General features: G+C 34.5%; 1 protein-coding gene across 1 annotated transcript; it reads right to left on the bottom strand.

Annotated features, from left to right (window-relative positions):
* Positions 1-13,030: 13,030 nt before the first annotated feature.
* Positions 13,031-13,941, bottom strand: LOC145095126 (putative acyl-CoA dehydrogenase IBR3). The gene is made up of 4 exons (XM_079033061.1): positions 13,918-13,941; positions 13,545-13,670; positions 13,290-13,394; positions 13,031-13,222 (listed from the first exon to the last, which is right to left on the bottom strand). Exons 1-4 carry the CDS (start codon positions 13,939-13,941, stop codon positions 13,031-13,033), a joined length of 447 nt encoding a protein of 148 aa, XP_078889187.1.
* Between the last annotated feature and the right edge of the window lie 4,160 nt (positions 13,942-18,101).

The raw sequence follows: 18,101 nt of genomic DNA, 5'->3' as shown, positions 1-18,101 counted from the left end.
GATAAACAACAACTTCAAGTTTTCACCCCTCTTTTATGGCCTTCATGTTTTCTTCATTCATGTTACAAATTGTCTTTTATATCCCAGTGTATTGAAGACCTTGTTGGAACACTTTATAGGGACCAAAGATGGAAGTTTCAGAAAACTTCCAATGTTTCATGTACATCTTGTACTTTAAATATTGGCTAAAACTTCCCAATAACACTGTTTCCATCAATTTTTAAATATTTTAATGATATTTCACGCTATTTCAATCTATGTGGTATGTATGAAGAGAAGACGGCGTTGGAACAAATACAAAGACCAAACTTGGAAATATTGTTGACAAATGACAATGTTTCACTTTAGCCTCCGTATTTTGAATACTTGCTGAAACATCCCCATAACATGTTTTTTCATCAAAATTTTGGCACTTTTATGCTATTTGAAACATTCTCAAACCGTTTTTTCATAAATTTTTTACTACTTTCATACTATTTGAAGCTATTTCAATAAATGAATTATTCATTATTATTTTTTTTCTCATAAATTCAGTTTAGTTTGTTATTTCTTTTTCATACTTATTAAACGATTGCAATTTGAATGAATTTGTAAAATGTTGATAATTTATCTACATAACGGGGTTGCAATCAGGGGCGGAGCTTCAACGTTTGCTTCGGGGGGGCCGCAAATATAATATGTAAAAAAATTGGTAAGCAGGGGGGCCAGCCAAAATTTTATATTTTTGGACCAAAAATGTATAAAATGAAAATATGAGGGCTCTTTATAACTAAAAAAGCAGGGGGGGCCCACAGCCCCCCTTGCCCTTATAAAGCTCCGTCAATGGTTGCAATTGAGTATAACTCTTAATAATTATATGATTATATGGACGATTTTATATTGCATTAGACAAAACTTCAAAAATGGTCCCCGTGGTTTTCGAAAATATCAAGTTTAGTCCCTAAGTTCAAAAAACCTCACAGATGGTCCCTGTGGTTTCAAAAATTGTAACATTTGGTCCTTCCGGCTAACTCCGTTACCATTTAGCCGTTAAGTCAGCGACATTTTTGGTATTTCACTACACAGGGACCATTTATGAGGTTTTCAGTTACTTTTTTTTTAAATAAATAAATAAATAAAATTTAATATGCAAGGGTCCCACCTCTCTCTCTCTCTCTCTCTCTCTCTCTCTCTCTCTTTGTCCTCCCCCTGATCACCATAAAAAACATACACACACTTCCAATACACACAGATACATACACACATTCCACATACACAAACAGTTGCCACTAGTTAGCCTTCAATGGCTCCGCTCGATCCTCCCACCATCAATTGCTTTCAATAACGCATCAAAGGAAGCTCAAAGATTTCAGACGATGACATCTCTGTTGGATTAGTGTCTAAGTCCATAACTATTTTGGTATGTACTTGACCCGATGGTGCATGGTCCTTTTGGGATGCCTTCATCAAAGCAACTTGATAGGATGAATTATGGAGAGAAAGGATTAAATATGATTTATTAATATATTATGAGAATAATATATTAAAGGAGAAATCATATTATTTAATTAATATTAGTCAAGAATTAATAAGAATTAAGTTTGTGGCTAAAAGAGATTAATTAAACTTAAGGGACTAGAATTGTAATTATATGATAATTGCAATTGGGCTATGGATTACCTTATAATATAAGGATGGACGAATTTTATGGGGAAACCCATTAGAAATCGTCCAAGGCTTATTAAAGAAGGGTCCATGGGTTGCTTAGGGCCTAAGCACCCAAATTAGGGTTTCCTTGTTAGATAACCCTAATAGCTTCACTATTTAAAGATCCCTAGAGCACCAAAAACGTGGGCAAGTAACTCCTTAGGGGTTTGGACGGTTTTTGGGTGTCTCCTTCTCTTCTCTTCTTCATCATCTTGCTCTTGGTGTTTGTGAACCATTAGAGGAGTGACATTTGTGACTCTAAGCTTTCTAAAGTCATCAAAAGAAGGATTTGGGATTGTTATTGCTACATAACAATCAAGGTATGATCTAAACCCTAATTCATATGTTATATTGATTATCATATACTAGATCTAGGGTTTATAGTCTTGGATGAATTGCATGTACAATAGAGAAACCTAGATCCAAGCATTAGGGTTTGTATGAGCACATAGGATGTTCTTATGGCTAAAACCCATCAGTGGTATCAGAGCCTTGATTGGTTTCTATTGTATTGATGCCTTGGTTATTTGTTCAAGCTTCAAAAATCGATTTTTTGGCCCCCTGTCTGATGAACTCGGCGAGTTCCAATGTGGACTCGGCGAGTTCGAGCGTCAGAAGGAGGTAGTTTCGGGATTTTTACCTATTTTGACTTAGGATAATTGCCATAATTGTTTAAAATTAATAAAATTCAAATTTTATTGATTCCTTATTATTATACTTGTCAAAATAAAAGATTTTGGTCATCTAATTAGATAATTGTTACCTTATTTGATAAATGTTAATTTATGGAAATTATTTGATCATTATCTTGCAAGAATTTGAACTAGATCTAATTAGATAACCACCAATTATAGTTAATTGCCTTATTTGAATTATGTGATCTAGAATATTCTTGACAAAGTTTGGAAAAGTTTCAAATTAATCCCCTTAGGTTTTATAGGTTAAATTAGAACCTGAAAGTTTTGGTTTTGAAATTTAAATAGTTAAAACCCTAATGTTTTGAATAGTTTCAAAACTTGCCCTCAAGTTTTCGAATTTAAATTTTGATTAAAATGTTTGATTTTGAAATATTTAAATTCTAAACCCTAATGTTTTGAAATGTTTCAAAACTTGCCCTCAAGTTTTGGAATTTAAAAGTTGATTAAAAGTTTAATTTAGAAATGTTAAATTCTAAAACCCTAGTATTGTTTTGAAAAGTTCAAATCACACCCTTATGGTTTTATTAATTAATTAAGGTGTATAATTAAAAGAGATTTAGTAAATCCATAAAGTTTTGGTGTACAATTTAATTATATTAAAAGTATAATTATTAAATTAGACCACCTAGTATTTTAAAAAGTGTAAAATACACCATATACTATATATAACATTAAAGGTCTAACATTATATATACGTATGAGTAAAAGTCAGTCTTACCATTAGTAGGCCTCATTCACGAAGCTGGTCTATAAGGGGTGTTTAAGGAAATTGCCTATAAAATGGCGATTGAATGAGTATCCACTCTTACCCACCGCACTCTTGACTAGTGGAGGGTCGTTAGCCGAACGGGTAGGATAAGACAGAAACCTTCCATTATAAGTATAATGAAGTATAAAAGTAACTAAATGTTTTCATAAAATTCTCAATCTTAGTTACTTTAGGCAAAAGTGAATTGATGCAATTCCATGAAATTACACTTTGTGCCCTTGCGAAGACGTTAGTGGAGCGCGTGTGGTTAACCGGCACACTAAATGGGTCTAACCAAAGGTAGCAAAGGGTGACTCAATGTTTGTCATAGTTCGGTGAAGCGTGTGTGGTTAACCGGCACATCGAATAGGTGACTGTAACATGTGAGGGCACCATGTAGATTTGCATGGTTATTCACACCCGCTTTGTGATCCTCGGCATCCCAGTCACAAACTAGAGGGGCATATCGAGATTTAAACATGCCATTGAAAAGTTCAATGAATCTCATAGGATCTAGGAATTTTCAATACATTTAAAACTTAATCTATTTTTCGTTTTTCATAGTGGAAAATTAGTGAATCGTCATTCACTTATCTTCAAATGTTTTGCAATTTGGGTTACGGCATCCCTCTCCCGAGTTGTGGAATATTGTGTTGGGTCCTAGCCCTAGTATATCATTTGGGTGATTTACTAAGGACTCAATCGATCAACTAACTTGAATTTGTTTTCTCCCGTTTTGTAGATGTCAAAGTTCGACAACTATGGTCTTCCCAAATCCCGTGTAACAAGCATTCCACATGAAGATGATATTCCACGATTCGATCGAGGAACAAGAAATCATGCATCACTTCCTCCTCCTCCTCCCGTTGTTCTCCCTAACCCACAAGATCGAAGAATTGAAAGGTTCAATGTAACTAAAGCCCTATTGGAAATGAAACATGAAGATGGTAAACCCGTGTGTGCCCACGTTCTAGGAATGAAATCACACATCGATAGGTTGATAATGCTGGGTGCGTCATTCCCTGATAAGTTGGCTGTGAACTGGGTTCTGCAGTCACTTCCCGAATCATATAATGAGTTCAAGAGAAAGTATTATATGATGGATCATGACGAAAACCTCATTGACCTAACTTACATGCTCATTGCTGCTGAATCAGAAATGATTTGGCAAAGCAATGGAGCATATTTGTTGGGAAAATCAACCAACCATGCTTCCGAGGACGTTCTAGGAGAACCGACCTGCGTTTGTTGCCAAGAGAAAGGGTGTTGGATACAAATCTGCCCTAAGAGCCTGAAGAGTCCAGAAGATGGGAGAGTCAAAGAGTATGGTTGTACTTCAGGTAAAATCCACTATCTAACTCCATTAAGTTCATGTTCGTTGATTCTTAATACATGATGTGATAAGATTACATTTGAATGTTTTGCAGGATCAGTGAAAATAGAGGAAGCTTGATGGAAAAGCAAGATGAGTCTAATCACAAAGAAATGGATCTCGATCGCATGGACTTGAAGATTAGATTTTGAGCTTAGAAAGTTATGATAGAGTTGTTAGGAATATTTGATTACATAGTTTTTCAGTTGATTTTGCATTGTAAGGACAAATGTTTTCCGCTGCTTTTATGAATAAAATAAATTTTGATTTGACTCATTTATTTATTTATTTATTTCCTTTCAATAAAATCATTATGAAAAAATTGATGTTTGCATATTTCTACAACAAATGGATGTGATTCTTAATTATGTTATTTATGGAAATGTCATGAGTTTACCAAATAGGGAGAGTTTCTCATCGCCCAAGTTTCAATTGGACAGAAACTTGAAATCATGCAACTTGGTTGCACGATGAATGAGAAATTTCATATTTGGAAATTGGACTAAGTCGTTGACAAAGTGTCAAGTGAAGGACTAGGAGATCGAGTACACAAAGTTATGTGTTGATCAAGTCCATTACAAGAGTAACAAATATATTCGTCATGATTTACTAAAGGTTTAGTAAATATGATTATACTTATAAGATTAAGTGTAATTCTGAATTGATTGAAAAGGTTTAAATCAATAACAGTACGAATAAGAAGAATCAAGTAGGCAGAAAGATAAAAATTTCTCTATTCTAAGAAGAAGGGAGAGTACCTTTTATACTTTATGATATGTATTAATGATTAAGAACCATATTTCAATTGATCCTCTAAGTAAGTCTTAGTACAATTGTATGTATAAGAAGAGGAATCAAGAATTGAAGAAATGGTTAAATCAAGAAGTCAATCATACTTCATTCCAAAACAAATCTTAGAGTTAAGATTGTGATATTGAGTGACAAGTCTTAATAAGGTTTATAACATTCATCAAATGTAGAATTTGGAAAAGGATTTTCTTATTTTCCTACATTTGAAATTGGAAAGTTGTGATGTCTTGGATAAGACAAAGACCAACTAGGACCAATTTTATATGGTGTTTTGTCTTGATAAAAAAACTACACTAACTCTTGAATATTTGTTTGTCAAGAAATGTTTATTGATAAGAGAATCTTATATGTCAAGGAGTCAGTGGGAGTCTTAATGGTCTTGAAAGGTTTCAAGAACTAATCAAGAATAAACCTTATCGATCATCACTAGCACACGAGTTGAGGTTTACAACCTATCGTGTTGACACTATCTTGTTTCTGTGCCGTTCCAATTGAGTTAATTATGCATGTGAGTTCTATGAGTTCTCATTTGAACGCATAAAAGGCAAGCACCTTGATAAATGAAAATTACATTGATAGGAAAGGGTGAGCTGCTTGACTACTTGGAAGACATGGTGGGCAGCCGTGTTACGATAAGGCAAGAAATCAAGATTGAGAAAGTTCTGTCCATATGAGTTTGAATTTGTCGTAAACTTTGGTTTGACAAATTCACATGGATAAGAACACATACACCATTAAAATCTAAGTGTCATAAGTTTCCCTCCTTCATGAAAAAGACTGTGAGGAAATACTTTCACTAAAAGAGATTTTAAGAAGATAGTGATTATGATAATTGAATTCTCGAATTCGATTATGGTTACGATATCCCTTTCCATGATTCGAATTGTGAAATTTGGCAATTAGTCTGAATTGTTTAGACACACATATGAGCTATCTAAGGGAAAGGTGTATAAGCTTAGATAAAGGATTATCAAAGCATTAAGTATTAGAAACATGAACTTAAGAAATTCAATAAGTATTGTTTTTCTGGAAGTTAAGCTGGTTTCTGAATACATGTCAAAGCTAGTAGGAGCATAAGTGTTATGTTTATAATAATCATCATGATAGTGGGAGCATAAATGTTATGATTGTATGATTATTAAGACAAGTATTACAAGTTAGCAATATTAATTATAGAAAACAAGAGTCTTACTTTGCAAAGTAGTAAGGATGTAAAGTTGTTTTGCTATAATTAAGGGAGAGAATATTATGCTTCATTTCAAATCTAAAGGCTTAGGTTGTGGAATGTTAATATTTTTTAGTCAAAGATACATAGTGTGTTCTTAAATTTCGATTATGATTACGACATTCCTCTTCATAGTTCGAAATGTGAGAACGTAGCACATAAAATATTATGGCAGAAGATTGATAAAATATTAAATCTTTATGTAAGACATTATGCATCATGTCCCATACGCTTCGGGTATATGAATGATTGCAAATGCTATAATATTTGACCATTCTAAAATTTTCCAAATGTCCAGCACATTTAGAGGGAAAAGGACAAGAATCGGTTTTTACTAAGATAATTAAACAATTATCAAAGGATGATCCAAAGCTTGCTAAAGATTGGTCGCTTGTGAGTAGTTGGAAGTATGATATTGGATGGAGTATATCGACATTATTATGAATAGATAAGATTCTATTAAGAATGAGTTGTCATATGGTAAGTATGGAAAGGTATCCATATTGGGAGTTGGATATTGAGAATCAATGTCTAGATTAGAAACTTTTATGCAAAAGGATGTTCAAAGGAATGTACTTTGAGTGAGAGACATCACATCTAAGGAATTGTATTGTAACAATCTCCGATAGAGGACTTTGTAATATCATTGGCAATAGTCATTGTGACTTTAGTGCAGTAACATTACGAAAGGATCATTGCATAAAATGTTAGAATCTAACATATTCTATAAGTGGAAAGAATTTGATATTCTTTCACTTGTAAAAAGGATTAGGAGTTGTGAAATGAGTATGATTGGAAATGTGTTCATTTGATCTATTTCACAAAGTAAGAACCATAAGTAAGCATTGTGTGCATGCTAAGAGCATGGGACAAGTGTGGTAATAATTCAAGTAATAAGTTGATTACCCGAAACGACAAATAATGAGTAATCGATATGTAGATAAATAAAAGGTGTTTTATTTATACTCAAAGGTTGAGGCCATATGGGATTAGTATTATTCTTGTGTTTCGCTTTGCATGTTTTGACTTCCTGAATAATTTAATTGGTTAAGAACAGTCAAATTATTCGAACAGGGCCACAGTCGTTCATATGTTAGAAGTAAGTATGAATGAAGACTGTCGTGAATTGGTGTGTGGATTGTTTAAAGAGCATTAGACATAAGCAAATGTTTGCTGCAACGTTCATGAGTGCTTATGAATATGATTTGAGCATTGGATTAAACCCACGCTCACTTGGATCACTTCATGGATTTGTATCACGAGTGATTAGTGAGACGATAACATCTTATATTCTTGAAACCGAGATGTGTGAGTTGTATCTTGCGAGTTGGTTGTACGTTGATAATATGTAAACGCACCAGTAACTTGGTGTTATAAAACATACTGTTGTGTGTAATTCGGTAAGTGAGTGCAAGCGAGCATTGAGTCAAAGTTTATCCGTTCCTTTTATCCAAAGTAGGGTGAAAGAGATATCTGTGGGCCCCTCGATGATTTAGTGATGGCACCTAAGCGCTTGGCCAAGCCGGGACTAAATTGATGTGTTCAATTATAGTCTGTTGTCAGTCGTCATAAATCTGAATTCGGGAAACATCACATAGACAGAGAGAATGATTTAGATCCATGTCTCAGTCTATACGATATCTAGAATGGAGGAATATATGATCCCTTATCTAAAGAACACGCGTATCTGATAAGATCAGAGTTGACAACGACTTTGGAAAGCTACGATTGCAGATCAGGATCTGAAGTCATACGCAAAATAGTTAATAGACTTATCCAAGTGGGAGGCTGTTGGATTAGTGTCTAAGTCCATAACTATTTTGGTATGTACTTGACGCGATGGTGCATGGTCCTTTTGGGTTGCCTTCACCAAAGCAACTTGATAGGATGAATTATGGAGAGAAAGGATTAAATATGATTTATTAATATATTATGAGAATAATATATTAAAGGAGAAATCATATTATTTAATTAATATTAGTCAAGAATTAATAAGAATTAAGTTTGTGGCTAAAAGAGATTAATTAAACTTAAGGGACTAGAATTGTAATTATATGATAATTGCAATTGGGCTATGGATTACCTTATAATATAAGGATGGACGAATTTTATGGGGAAACCCATTAGAAATCGTCCAAGGCTTATTAAAGAAGGGTCCATGGGTTGCTTAGGGCCTAAGCACCCAAATTAGGGTTTCCTTGTTAGATAACCCTAATAGCTTCACTATTTAAAGATCCCTAGAGCACCAAAAACGTGGGCAAGTAACTCCTTAGGGGTTTGGACAGTTTTTGGGTGTCTCCTTCTCTTCTCTTCTTCATCCTCTTGCTCTTGGTGTTTGTGAACCATTAGAGGAGTGACATTTGTGACTCTAAGCTTTCTAAAGTCATCACAAGAAGGATTTGGGATTCTTATTACTACATAACAATCAAGGTATGATCTAAACCCTAATTCATATGTTATATTGATTATCATATACTGGATCTAGGGTTTATAGTCTTGGATGAATTGCATGTACAATAGAGAAACCTAGATCCAAGCATCAAGGTTTGTATGAGCACATAGGATGTTCTTATGGCTAAAACCCATCAGTGGTATCAGAGCCTTGATTGGTTTCTATTGTATTGATGCCTTGGTTATTTGTTCAAGCTTCAAAAATCGATTTTTTGGCCCCCTGTCTGATGAACTCGACGAGTTCCAATGTGGACTCGGCGAGTAGCTCCAACTCGGCGAGTCCATAGAGGAACTCGGCGAGTTCGAGCGTCAGAAGGAGGTAGTTTCGGGATTTTTACCTATTTTGACTTAGGATAATTGTCATAATTGTTTAAAATTAATAAAATTCGAATTTTTATTGATTCCTTATTATTATCCTTGTCAAAATAAAAGATTTTGGTCATCTAATTAGATAATTGTTACCTTATTTGATAAATGTTAATTTATGGAAATTATTTGATCATCATCTTGCAAGAATTTGAACTAGATCTAATTAGATAACCACCAATTATAGTTAATTGCCTTATTTGAATTATGTGATCTAGAATATTCTTGACAAAGTTTGGAAAAGTTTCAAATTAATCCCCTTAGGTTTTATAGGTTAAATTAGAACCTGAAAGTTTTGGTTTTGAAATTTAAATAGTTAAAACCCTAATGTTTTGAATAGTTTCAAAACTTGCCCTCAAGAATCGTCATTCACTTACCTTCAAATGTTCTGCAATTTGGGTTACGTCATCCCTCTCCCGAGTTGTGGAATATTGTGTTGGGTTCTAGCCCTAGTATATCATTTGGGTGATTTACTAAGGACTCAATCGATCAACTAACTTGAATTTGTTTTCTCCCGTTTTGTAGATGTCAAAGTTCGACAACTATGGTCTTCCCAAATCCCGTGTAACAAGCATTCCACATGAAGATGATATTCCACGATTCGATCGAGGAACAAGAAATCATGCTTCACTTCCTCCTCCTCCTCCCGTTGTTCTCCCTAACCCACAAGATCGATGAATTGAAAGGTTCAATGTCACTAAAGCCCTATTGGAAATGAAACATGAAGATGGTAAACCCGTGTATGCCCACGTTCTAGGAATGAAATCACACATCGATAGGTTGATAATGTTGGGTGCGTCATTCCCTGATAAGTTGGCTGTGAACTGGGTTCTGGATGTACAATAGAGAAACCTAGATCCAAGCATTAGGGTTTGTATGAGCACATAGGATGTTCTTATGGCTAAAACCCATCAATCTCCTCCTCCGACTTAGTCTGTGATGAGAAAAAATGACCCTAACCCCACCCTCTCTTCTTCTTCTACCTGATTTGCAACGACGGTGGAAGGGCATCGATGGGTGGCTGCGGTTGGAGGATGTGGGCGGCCTTGCTGCTTCATTTCTTCGAAATGAGAACAATTAAAATTATTGAAGAAATTAAATCGAGATGAAGTTGAATTGACTTTACAGTGGGGAAAGTGTTGCTGGTGTAAGAAATAAGCATACAGGTCTTCCCAACAGCTCCATGGTCGACTGTCACGCACTTTATAAACCGAGATGCGCTCATTCTTGACTTTTTCCGGTAACCGGAGTTTGACTTTGACCTCCGACGACCAACTTCAACAAATATTCTTGTTCTCCCCTCTTGATTAACTTCTCATTCCTTTAGACTTCAAGCCAAAAAAGCTGCAAAATTTCTCCCCAAACATCAAAACCCTAAAATATTTCCACACTGACTACAATATAAGGACCAAAATCAGCAGCACATTCATCGATTTCAGAACATTTCATACAAATAGTGAGTGATTGTGTGTGTTTTGTGTGCAGAGAGAAATGAGAAGCACCTTAGAGAGAGAGAGGTGGGACCCTTGCATATTAAATTTTATTTATATATTTATTTAAAAAAAAAAGTTACTGAAAACCTCATAAATGGTCCCTGTGTAGTGAAATACCAAAAATGCCCCTGACTTAACGGCTAAATGGTAACAGAGTTAGCCGGAAGGACCAAATGTTAAAAGTTTTGAAACCACAGGGACCATCTGTGAGGTTTTTTGAACTTAGGGACTAAACTTGATATTTTCGAAAACCATAGGGACTATTTTTGAAGTTTTGTCATTGCATTATCTAGAGTTAAAAAAATTATTAAAAATATTAATTTTAAATAAAAATAAATCAATGTTCTATATAAAAAAGTTCTTTGGAGATTTATGAATTATAAATATCTTCTTTCATTTTCATTATTATTGCTTTATTACTTAGAATATTATTTATTTCTAATTACAGTCATATCTTATATGAACATATTGTCATAAATTTTCATTAATAAATATTTAATATTTGCTTTATTCAACCTGTATATACAGATACACTTATTAAGTTTCAATGTTGTTTTACTCTGCCGATTTCATTAATAATTATTCTTATTATGTTTCAATGTTGTTTTAAATAATGATCGTAAATTTAGCAATAAGCCATCTAATGTTATATTTTAAAGAAGTTTTTAAAATTTGTGATACAGAACAATTATTTAAAATATATAAATAGTTTTTTATTAGTATAGATTGAGTTACTTACTTATTCATCATTTAATTTGTATTTATTTCAAAATTTTACATTAAAAATATTTAATAATTAAACTTTGATATTTATCTTTTATTTTTCTAATCAAACCGTATAATAAAAAGGTCTCACACCTAGTGATATAATATTTGTTTATTATTTATTAGCAAAGCCAAAATAGATAAATAAATGATTTATTGATTATAACTAAATAAAAAACTTAATTTAATTAGAAAGCTAGATGCATAAATTAATGAGTTAATTGTTCTCCAACATAAGAAAAAAAAGTACATCATTAAGATAATAATTTCTAACCAATGGTTTATGAATTAGTTGATCTAAGGTCTCGTTTGATAGTTTCTGAATGAGAAAGTGTTGACTGAGAAATGTCTGTCTGAGTAAGAAATCATGCCGTTTGATTGAAAATCTGACTGAATGTGCTGACTGGTACAAAATGATCATTTTACCCCGATGCTCTACGCATTTCTATGCAATATGATGATAATAATAATAATAACAACAACAACAACAACAACAACAATAATAATAATAATAATAATAATAATAATAATATATACAAAAGTTTCCAGCATAATAAACATTAAATATATCATTTTAGAGATAAAACACAAAAAGCTCTTTAGCTTGCTGGTAAACACCATTATTTCTACAAAGGAGACCCAAGTTCTATTCCTAACCTTCACTAGTTGCTAATTTTTATCAAAGCCAAGGGTACTATTGGAAAGCCTTGCTTTCTTTCTGAGTCAACCATCTCTCAACTTCTTTCTCGGTCAGACCTTGCTTTCCGATTCAGACGTCAATATTTTGTCTATCAAACACCTTTCGTCTGACCGAGTCAGCCAAAAATGTCTGACCTGACTCGGTCAGATGCTTATCAAATAGAGCCTAATTCTTGTTCTAACTAGATTCATAAAAAATTTAGTTGTAATTTTACCTCCAACCTCCAGTTATACATGATTGCAAGTAGACATGTTGCCCCGATGGTATGCCATAATTGCAATGATGCATTCATTATTGTTTATGATAATAATACTAATTATAATACACAACCTGAAAATTGTAAAATGTCACTATTAAAGACATTTGATGTAAGTAGTTTTACATTACCAATCTAATACCATGTTGCATTGATAATAATAATAATTATAATACACAACCTGAAACTTGTACATGATTGCAAGTAGACATGCTGCCCCGATGGTATGCCATAATTGCAATGATGCATTCATTATTGTTTATGATAATAATAATAATTATAATACACAACCTGAAACTTGTAAAATGTCTCTATTAAAGACATTTGATGTAAGTAGTTATACATTACCAATCTAATACCATGTTGCATTGGATTTAATAATCACTTATCTTCCCTTTATTCTTTCTAGATCTTATACTTGACAAGTTGCACAAATATTATTAGTTTATATAAAAAATGTTCAAAGCTTGGCCCTTTTTAGTTCTAATTTCCCAATTGTCCCCAAATTAACTTCATCGGGACCATCTGCAATTCTTAAAGTCCTGGCTTGAGCCCAAAGAGGGGACAAAACAGTGTCCCCCGATACCCCTGTTGCACCATGCATTTGCATCGCCATGTCCAACACCTTCAACGCCATATTAGGAGCCGCCACCTGTCCCACAACAACAAAAACAAAATCACACCCATAAAAAAATTCAAAATAATTACCAAATTGTTACCTTGGCCATTGCGAGGGTCCTACGGGCTTTCTTGTTTCCATGGAGATCAAGTTGATCTGCGGCTTCAAAAACTAACCGTCTGGTTCTCTCTAGCTCGATTCGACACTGGATTCAAAATACTAATGTACTTTCTTTACTATTGTTATATAAATACTGGCAATGTACTTTATATATATATATATATATATATATATATATATATATATATATATATATATATATATATATAATAGATACCCATAATTAATTAACTACCTTGGCTAAATCAGAAACAAAGGAGTAGTGTTGAGCGATGTATTTTCCAAATGTTTTTCTTTGAAGAGCTCTTTGAACCATTAATTGCATCCCTTGTTCTGCTGATGCAACCTCTCTGGACCCAACCTACCCTGCATAGTACATAGGATATACACAAAATAAAAATAAATTAACAAAAAGTAAAGTATCCACAATAGTAATAATGTCTATTTGTTTGGATAGGGAACATAATGGAATGGTCAAGGTAATGGAATCACTCATTACATTCCATGATCTTGTTTCATGTAGAAATGGAATTGAATCTTTATAGGTAGACAACTTTATTATGGGCTAATTACAAAAATGACCAAAATGGTAGGTACCTCATTTTTACCTTTATAACAAAATCACCACCCATTTTGCAATGTGGATTTTGCGAATTCCAAAACTGCTTTCTGAATGATCTCTATTTCACAAAATATTATGCCACTGAAAAAATTATAAATTTTATTATTTTTTGTGGTGGTAAAACAATTTTACAATTCAGAAAACCCATATTGTAATATGGGTGGTTATTTTTGTGCATAGATCGTATATTATTTACAAAGGCCCAAAATTAAACATAATAAAATCTTAATAAAATGCAAAGAACATTATAAAAAGACCCAATATCGTTTATTATTTACAAAACCTCAAAGTTAAACATAATAAAATCTCAATAAAATGCAAATAACATTATAAAAAGATCCAATAAAAGATGGGTTATATAACAAATTTTCATTCCATTCCAAAACTAAACGAAAAAAGCACCTCTGCGTACGGAATGGAAATTAACAAAATGGAAAGAATGTGATTCCTGTCAGGCAAACCAAACAGTTTGTTATTATTTTGTTCATTCCAGTGGAATCAACCATTCCATTCCGTCTCTGTTTCTATCATTACCCAACATTACCTAATAGTATCGGAATAGAGGTGTGCGGAGGTCGCCGGTGAGTAGGGGTGTCAAAAGAAACCCGAACCCGATTAACCCGAACCGACCCTAACCCGAATAAGGTAATTAGGGCTGGGTTCAGTAGGGTTAGAATTCCAAATCGGGTTATTCGGGTTAACCCGATAAACCCGATTTGTAGTTAGGGTCGGGTTTAGGGTTGATTTTTACTAAAAAATCGGGTTTCGGGTTAACCCGAATAACCCGGTTAGGAATTCACAACCTTTACATATTCCACCACTCTCTACTTGAACAGTACAAAAGACTACAAACCCTTTGAAAATGTAAATTTTTGTGACTCTAGAAGCATACGAGGGTCAAGTAACTCCCATTGGCGAAGTTGAAGTCCAAAAAGATATAAAATCTCAAAAGTACTAGAGCGGCTGAGAAAGTAAAGATTTTTTGATAGTTATTTCTACTTTAAACTAACTATAAGCATGAATAAACTACATGGTGTTGATCGTTAACTAGAGATTGAAAGTTCATCTATTTAATATTTATAATGGAAGAACTCTTTTAGCTATTGTGGTATACATGATTTCTCATATGTTGTAATAACCATGAGGTCCATGATCTTTTATTTTTAATTTATTTCAGTTAGTATGCATTCTTGATGTTAAGAAAAGAGTAAAAAAATGGTTTGAGTTTATATCATATTGCACTATTGAAAAAACATATATATTATGTTTAAATTAAGTGTTTAGTTTATTAACCCGACCCTATTAACCCGACCCTATTAACCCAAAACCTGATTAACCCGAACCTGCCCAACCCATACCTTAATAGGGTCGGGTGTCGGGTTAAATTATTTTTTATGAAAACCCGACTAACCTGACCCGATTAACAGCCCTACTGGTGGGAAGAGGTGAGTGGAGATGAGCAGATGTAGCGAACCTTGTAGAGATCATCTTTTTTAAAAAAACCCTAGATCTCCTGCGACTTTGTTATAAGATAAATAGCCATCGCATTCATTTTTAAGAATTATAAAGCGACATGCCTGCACGACACACTTTTTTTAATGGGCGCCCTCCGTGTTTTTTTAAGAATTATAAAGCGACATGCCTGCACGACACACTTTTTTTAATGGGTGCCCTCCGTGTTTTTTTTCTTTCTGATACTAATTTTAGGTCACGCAAAAATACTTGTCCTAAATCCTTCACATTTTTTGGGAGATGACATTATTTTTAGGGCACGCACTTTTGCATATCGTAAATCACCGCGTCTCATGGTTTGCGTGTCATTAAAGGCCTATATTCTAGTAGTGATTGTAGTTTGAGACTTTACGTCCATGCATGGCATCAAGGGGCTAAATTTCTAAAACGAGGATTATTTAAGGGACCTAGGGCATGGGGCTTGATAAAGTTTGAGGCTTTAGGCCCAAGGAGCCACAAAACCTCCAGATCAGAAGTGGCAACTTCAAATGATGCATCATTCCCGAAATAACTCCAATATGAGTCAAGAATGCCAATCTACTTTCATGGGAGAAGATCTAAGTGATAGAAGGCAAAGGTATAGACTTTTTACCTCCAAATTGTTGCTATAACAGTGTAAATGTTGGATCTACAACCCCTTCCTTTAGCTATACACCAACCACTTCAAGCTTCTTCAAGAATGCACCAAACAAACATTCCTTAGGCTCACACACTGTCAAGATGGAAGATTAGGAAAGGTTTAAGGTTTCTATGGACTGAGGTGATAACGAGGGAGGCTGTAAATGAGTCATAAGGTCTTTAAATAGGGTGTAACACCCTGAAAATTAGGGTTTCATTTCCAGCCGTCAACTCCTCGATTTTTGCCTCCACAACTCGAAGAGTAGAGAGCTTCCTACACGTTGAGTTGAAGCCATCAACTCGACGAGTTCCAAAAAAAAATTGTCTTTCAAGCCATAAATCTTGTACCTGAGAATCGGGATGGTACATCATGGAATATGTAGGTGTTTATTTAGGAATCGTAGCCGAGACGGATTTCGAGGATGGGATCTAATTTAAGTGGGGGAGAATTATAACATCTTGTTCCTGCCATTTATGGGTCTTAGGCTGGAATTCAATTGTGTAAGGCTTTGGGCCTTAAGGAGGAAAATTTTAGTCCTTGTAGAAGGAGGTAATGTTGGTCATCCGTGAATTGTGTTTTAGGTTGAAGGTTAGAATGGGAAAAGTCATATGTTGTGTTCTTGCATGATATTTATATAATATTGTAGATATCTTCAATACCTTTCGTGCATATAAAAACATCGAAAATAGAGTTTGAACGAAGAAGTTACGACCGTTAGAAGTTATGACGATTTTTGGGTCAGCCGCGTATGTTGGGAGTAAACTGAATACGTTTGGCGTACTGAGTACGCTGGGCGTACGCGATCAGTGCCTAACCCTATTTGTTTGGTTTGATCCCTATTTAAGCTCCTTAACTTCCCCAAACCCACCCCGTTCTTAGCCTCCACCTCTCCGACACACTCTCTTGAAACCCTAACCCTCGACTGAGCCTTGTGAGCAAAAAGAAAGTGTTTTAAGTGCTTTGGAGTGTTCTTGGTGCACCTTGGAGAAGAAGGAACTCATTGAAGAAGTGTTCGTTGTATTGAAGTTTGTAGATCCAGACTGTGTTCAACTTGATCTTTCTTCTAGAGGAATAAAGTTTGAATCGTGATGATGAAATTGTTAGATCTAACTAGTTTTGGGTGTTATGAGCTTTGGTTCAGTTTAAGTTCATAAAGTTTAGATCTTGAAAGTTTGTGACCTTGTTATGGATAAAGTTGGAAACGTTATCTATCTAAACATCATTTTGATTCAGATCTGAAGGTTGGAGACTTGTACTTAACGGATTAAGTTGAAAAAGATGCATTTTTGGGTCCTTTTGAGACTTAAAGACTATATCTTTTTTGTTGGGACCATTCTAATGGATAAAGTTTGAAATTTTATCCATTATGGAGTTATTATGAACCATAAAAATGTGATCTTGTCTCTTCTATCCCTTCCATACAAGAGTTGCGATGTCTTATTGGGTTAAGAACTTAGGGTTTTGGACATTAACCACCTTGTAGCCATGTAAAGTAATAAACTTGGAAACTGTATGATTTAGGACATCATTTTGGGCTTGGATATGAGTTTTGGAAGTAAGGGATTAATGGAATAAGCTTTTAATGGAGTTTTGGGACACGACTGCATACATTGGGCGTACCTGGTGGTACGCTGCACATACGTGGTCAGTGCCCCGCTTTTGGTCAACATCAGAGTACGTGTAACGCCTGGTTTCTGGTATGTATTTTAACCTTCAAATTATTGGAATTTATAGACAAACTTGACGAGTTGGATGCCCCAAACTCGTTGTGTTAGTATCGTGTTGGGTCGCGTGATTAAGTGACCAACTCGACGAGTTGGTGGCAAGGAATGAAACCCTAATTTCGGGTTTTTGCACCCTATTTAAGCACCTTAACCCCATGTGTTGGCCTCATTTTCCAGCCTTCATTGTCCCTTAACCTAATCTGGAAACCCTAGGGCATTTTGAGCGCATTTTGGTGTGTTTGAAGCTCTTGGAAGGAAGAGGAGCTTGGTGTAAGTTGGTGATTCAAGAAGGAGCTTCAAGATCTCGATTCCTTG

Source organism: Lactuca serriola, chromosome 3, assembly GCF_051521515.1.
Source record: "Lactuca serriola cultivar US96UC23 chromosome 3, Lser_US96UC23_V15, whole genome shotgun sequence".
Classification (NCBI taxonomy): Eukaryota; Viridiplantae; Streptophyta; class Magnoliopsida; order Asterales; family Asteraceae; genus Lactuca; species Lactuca serriola.
The sequence above is the reverse complement of the archived record's forward strand: the minus strand, read 5'-3'. Positions and strand labels throughout refer to the sequence as shown.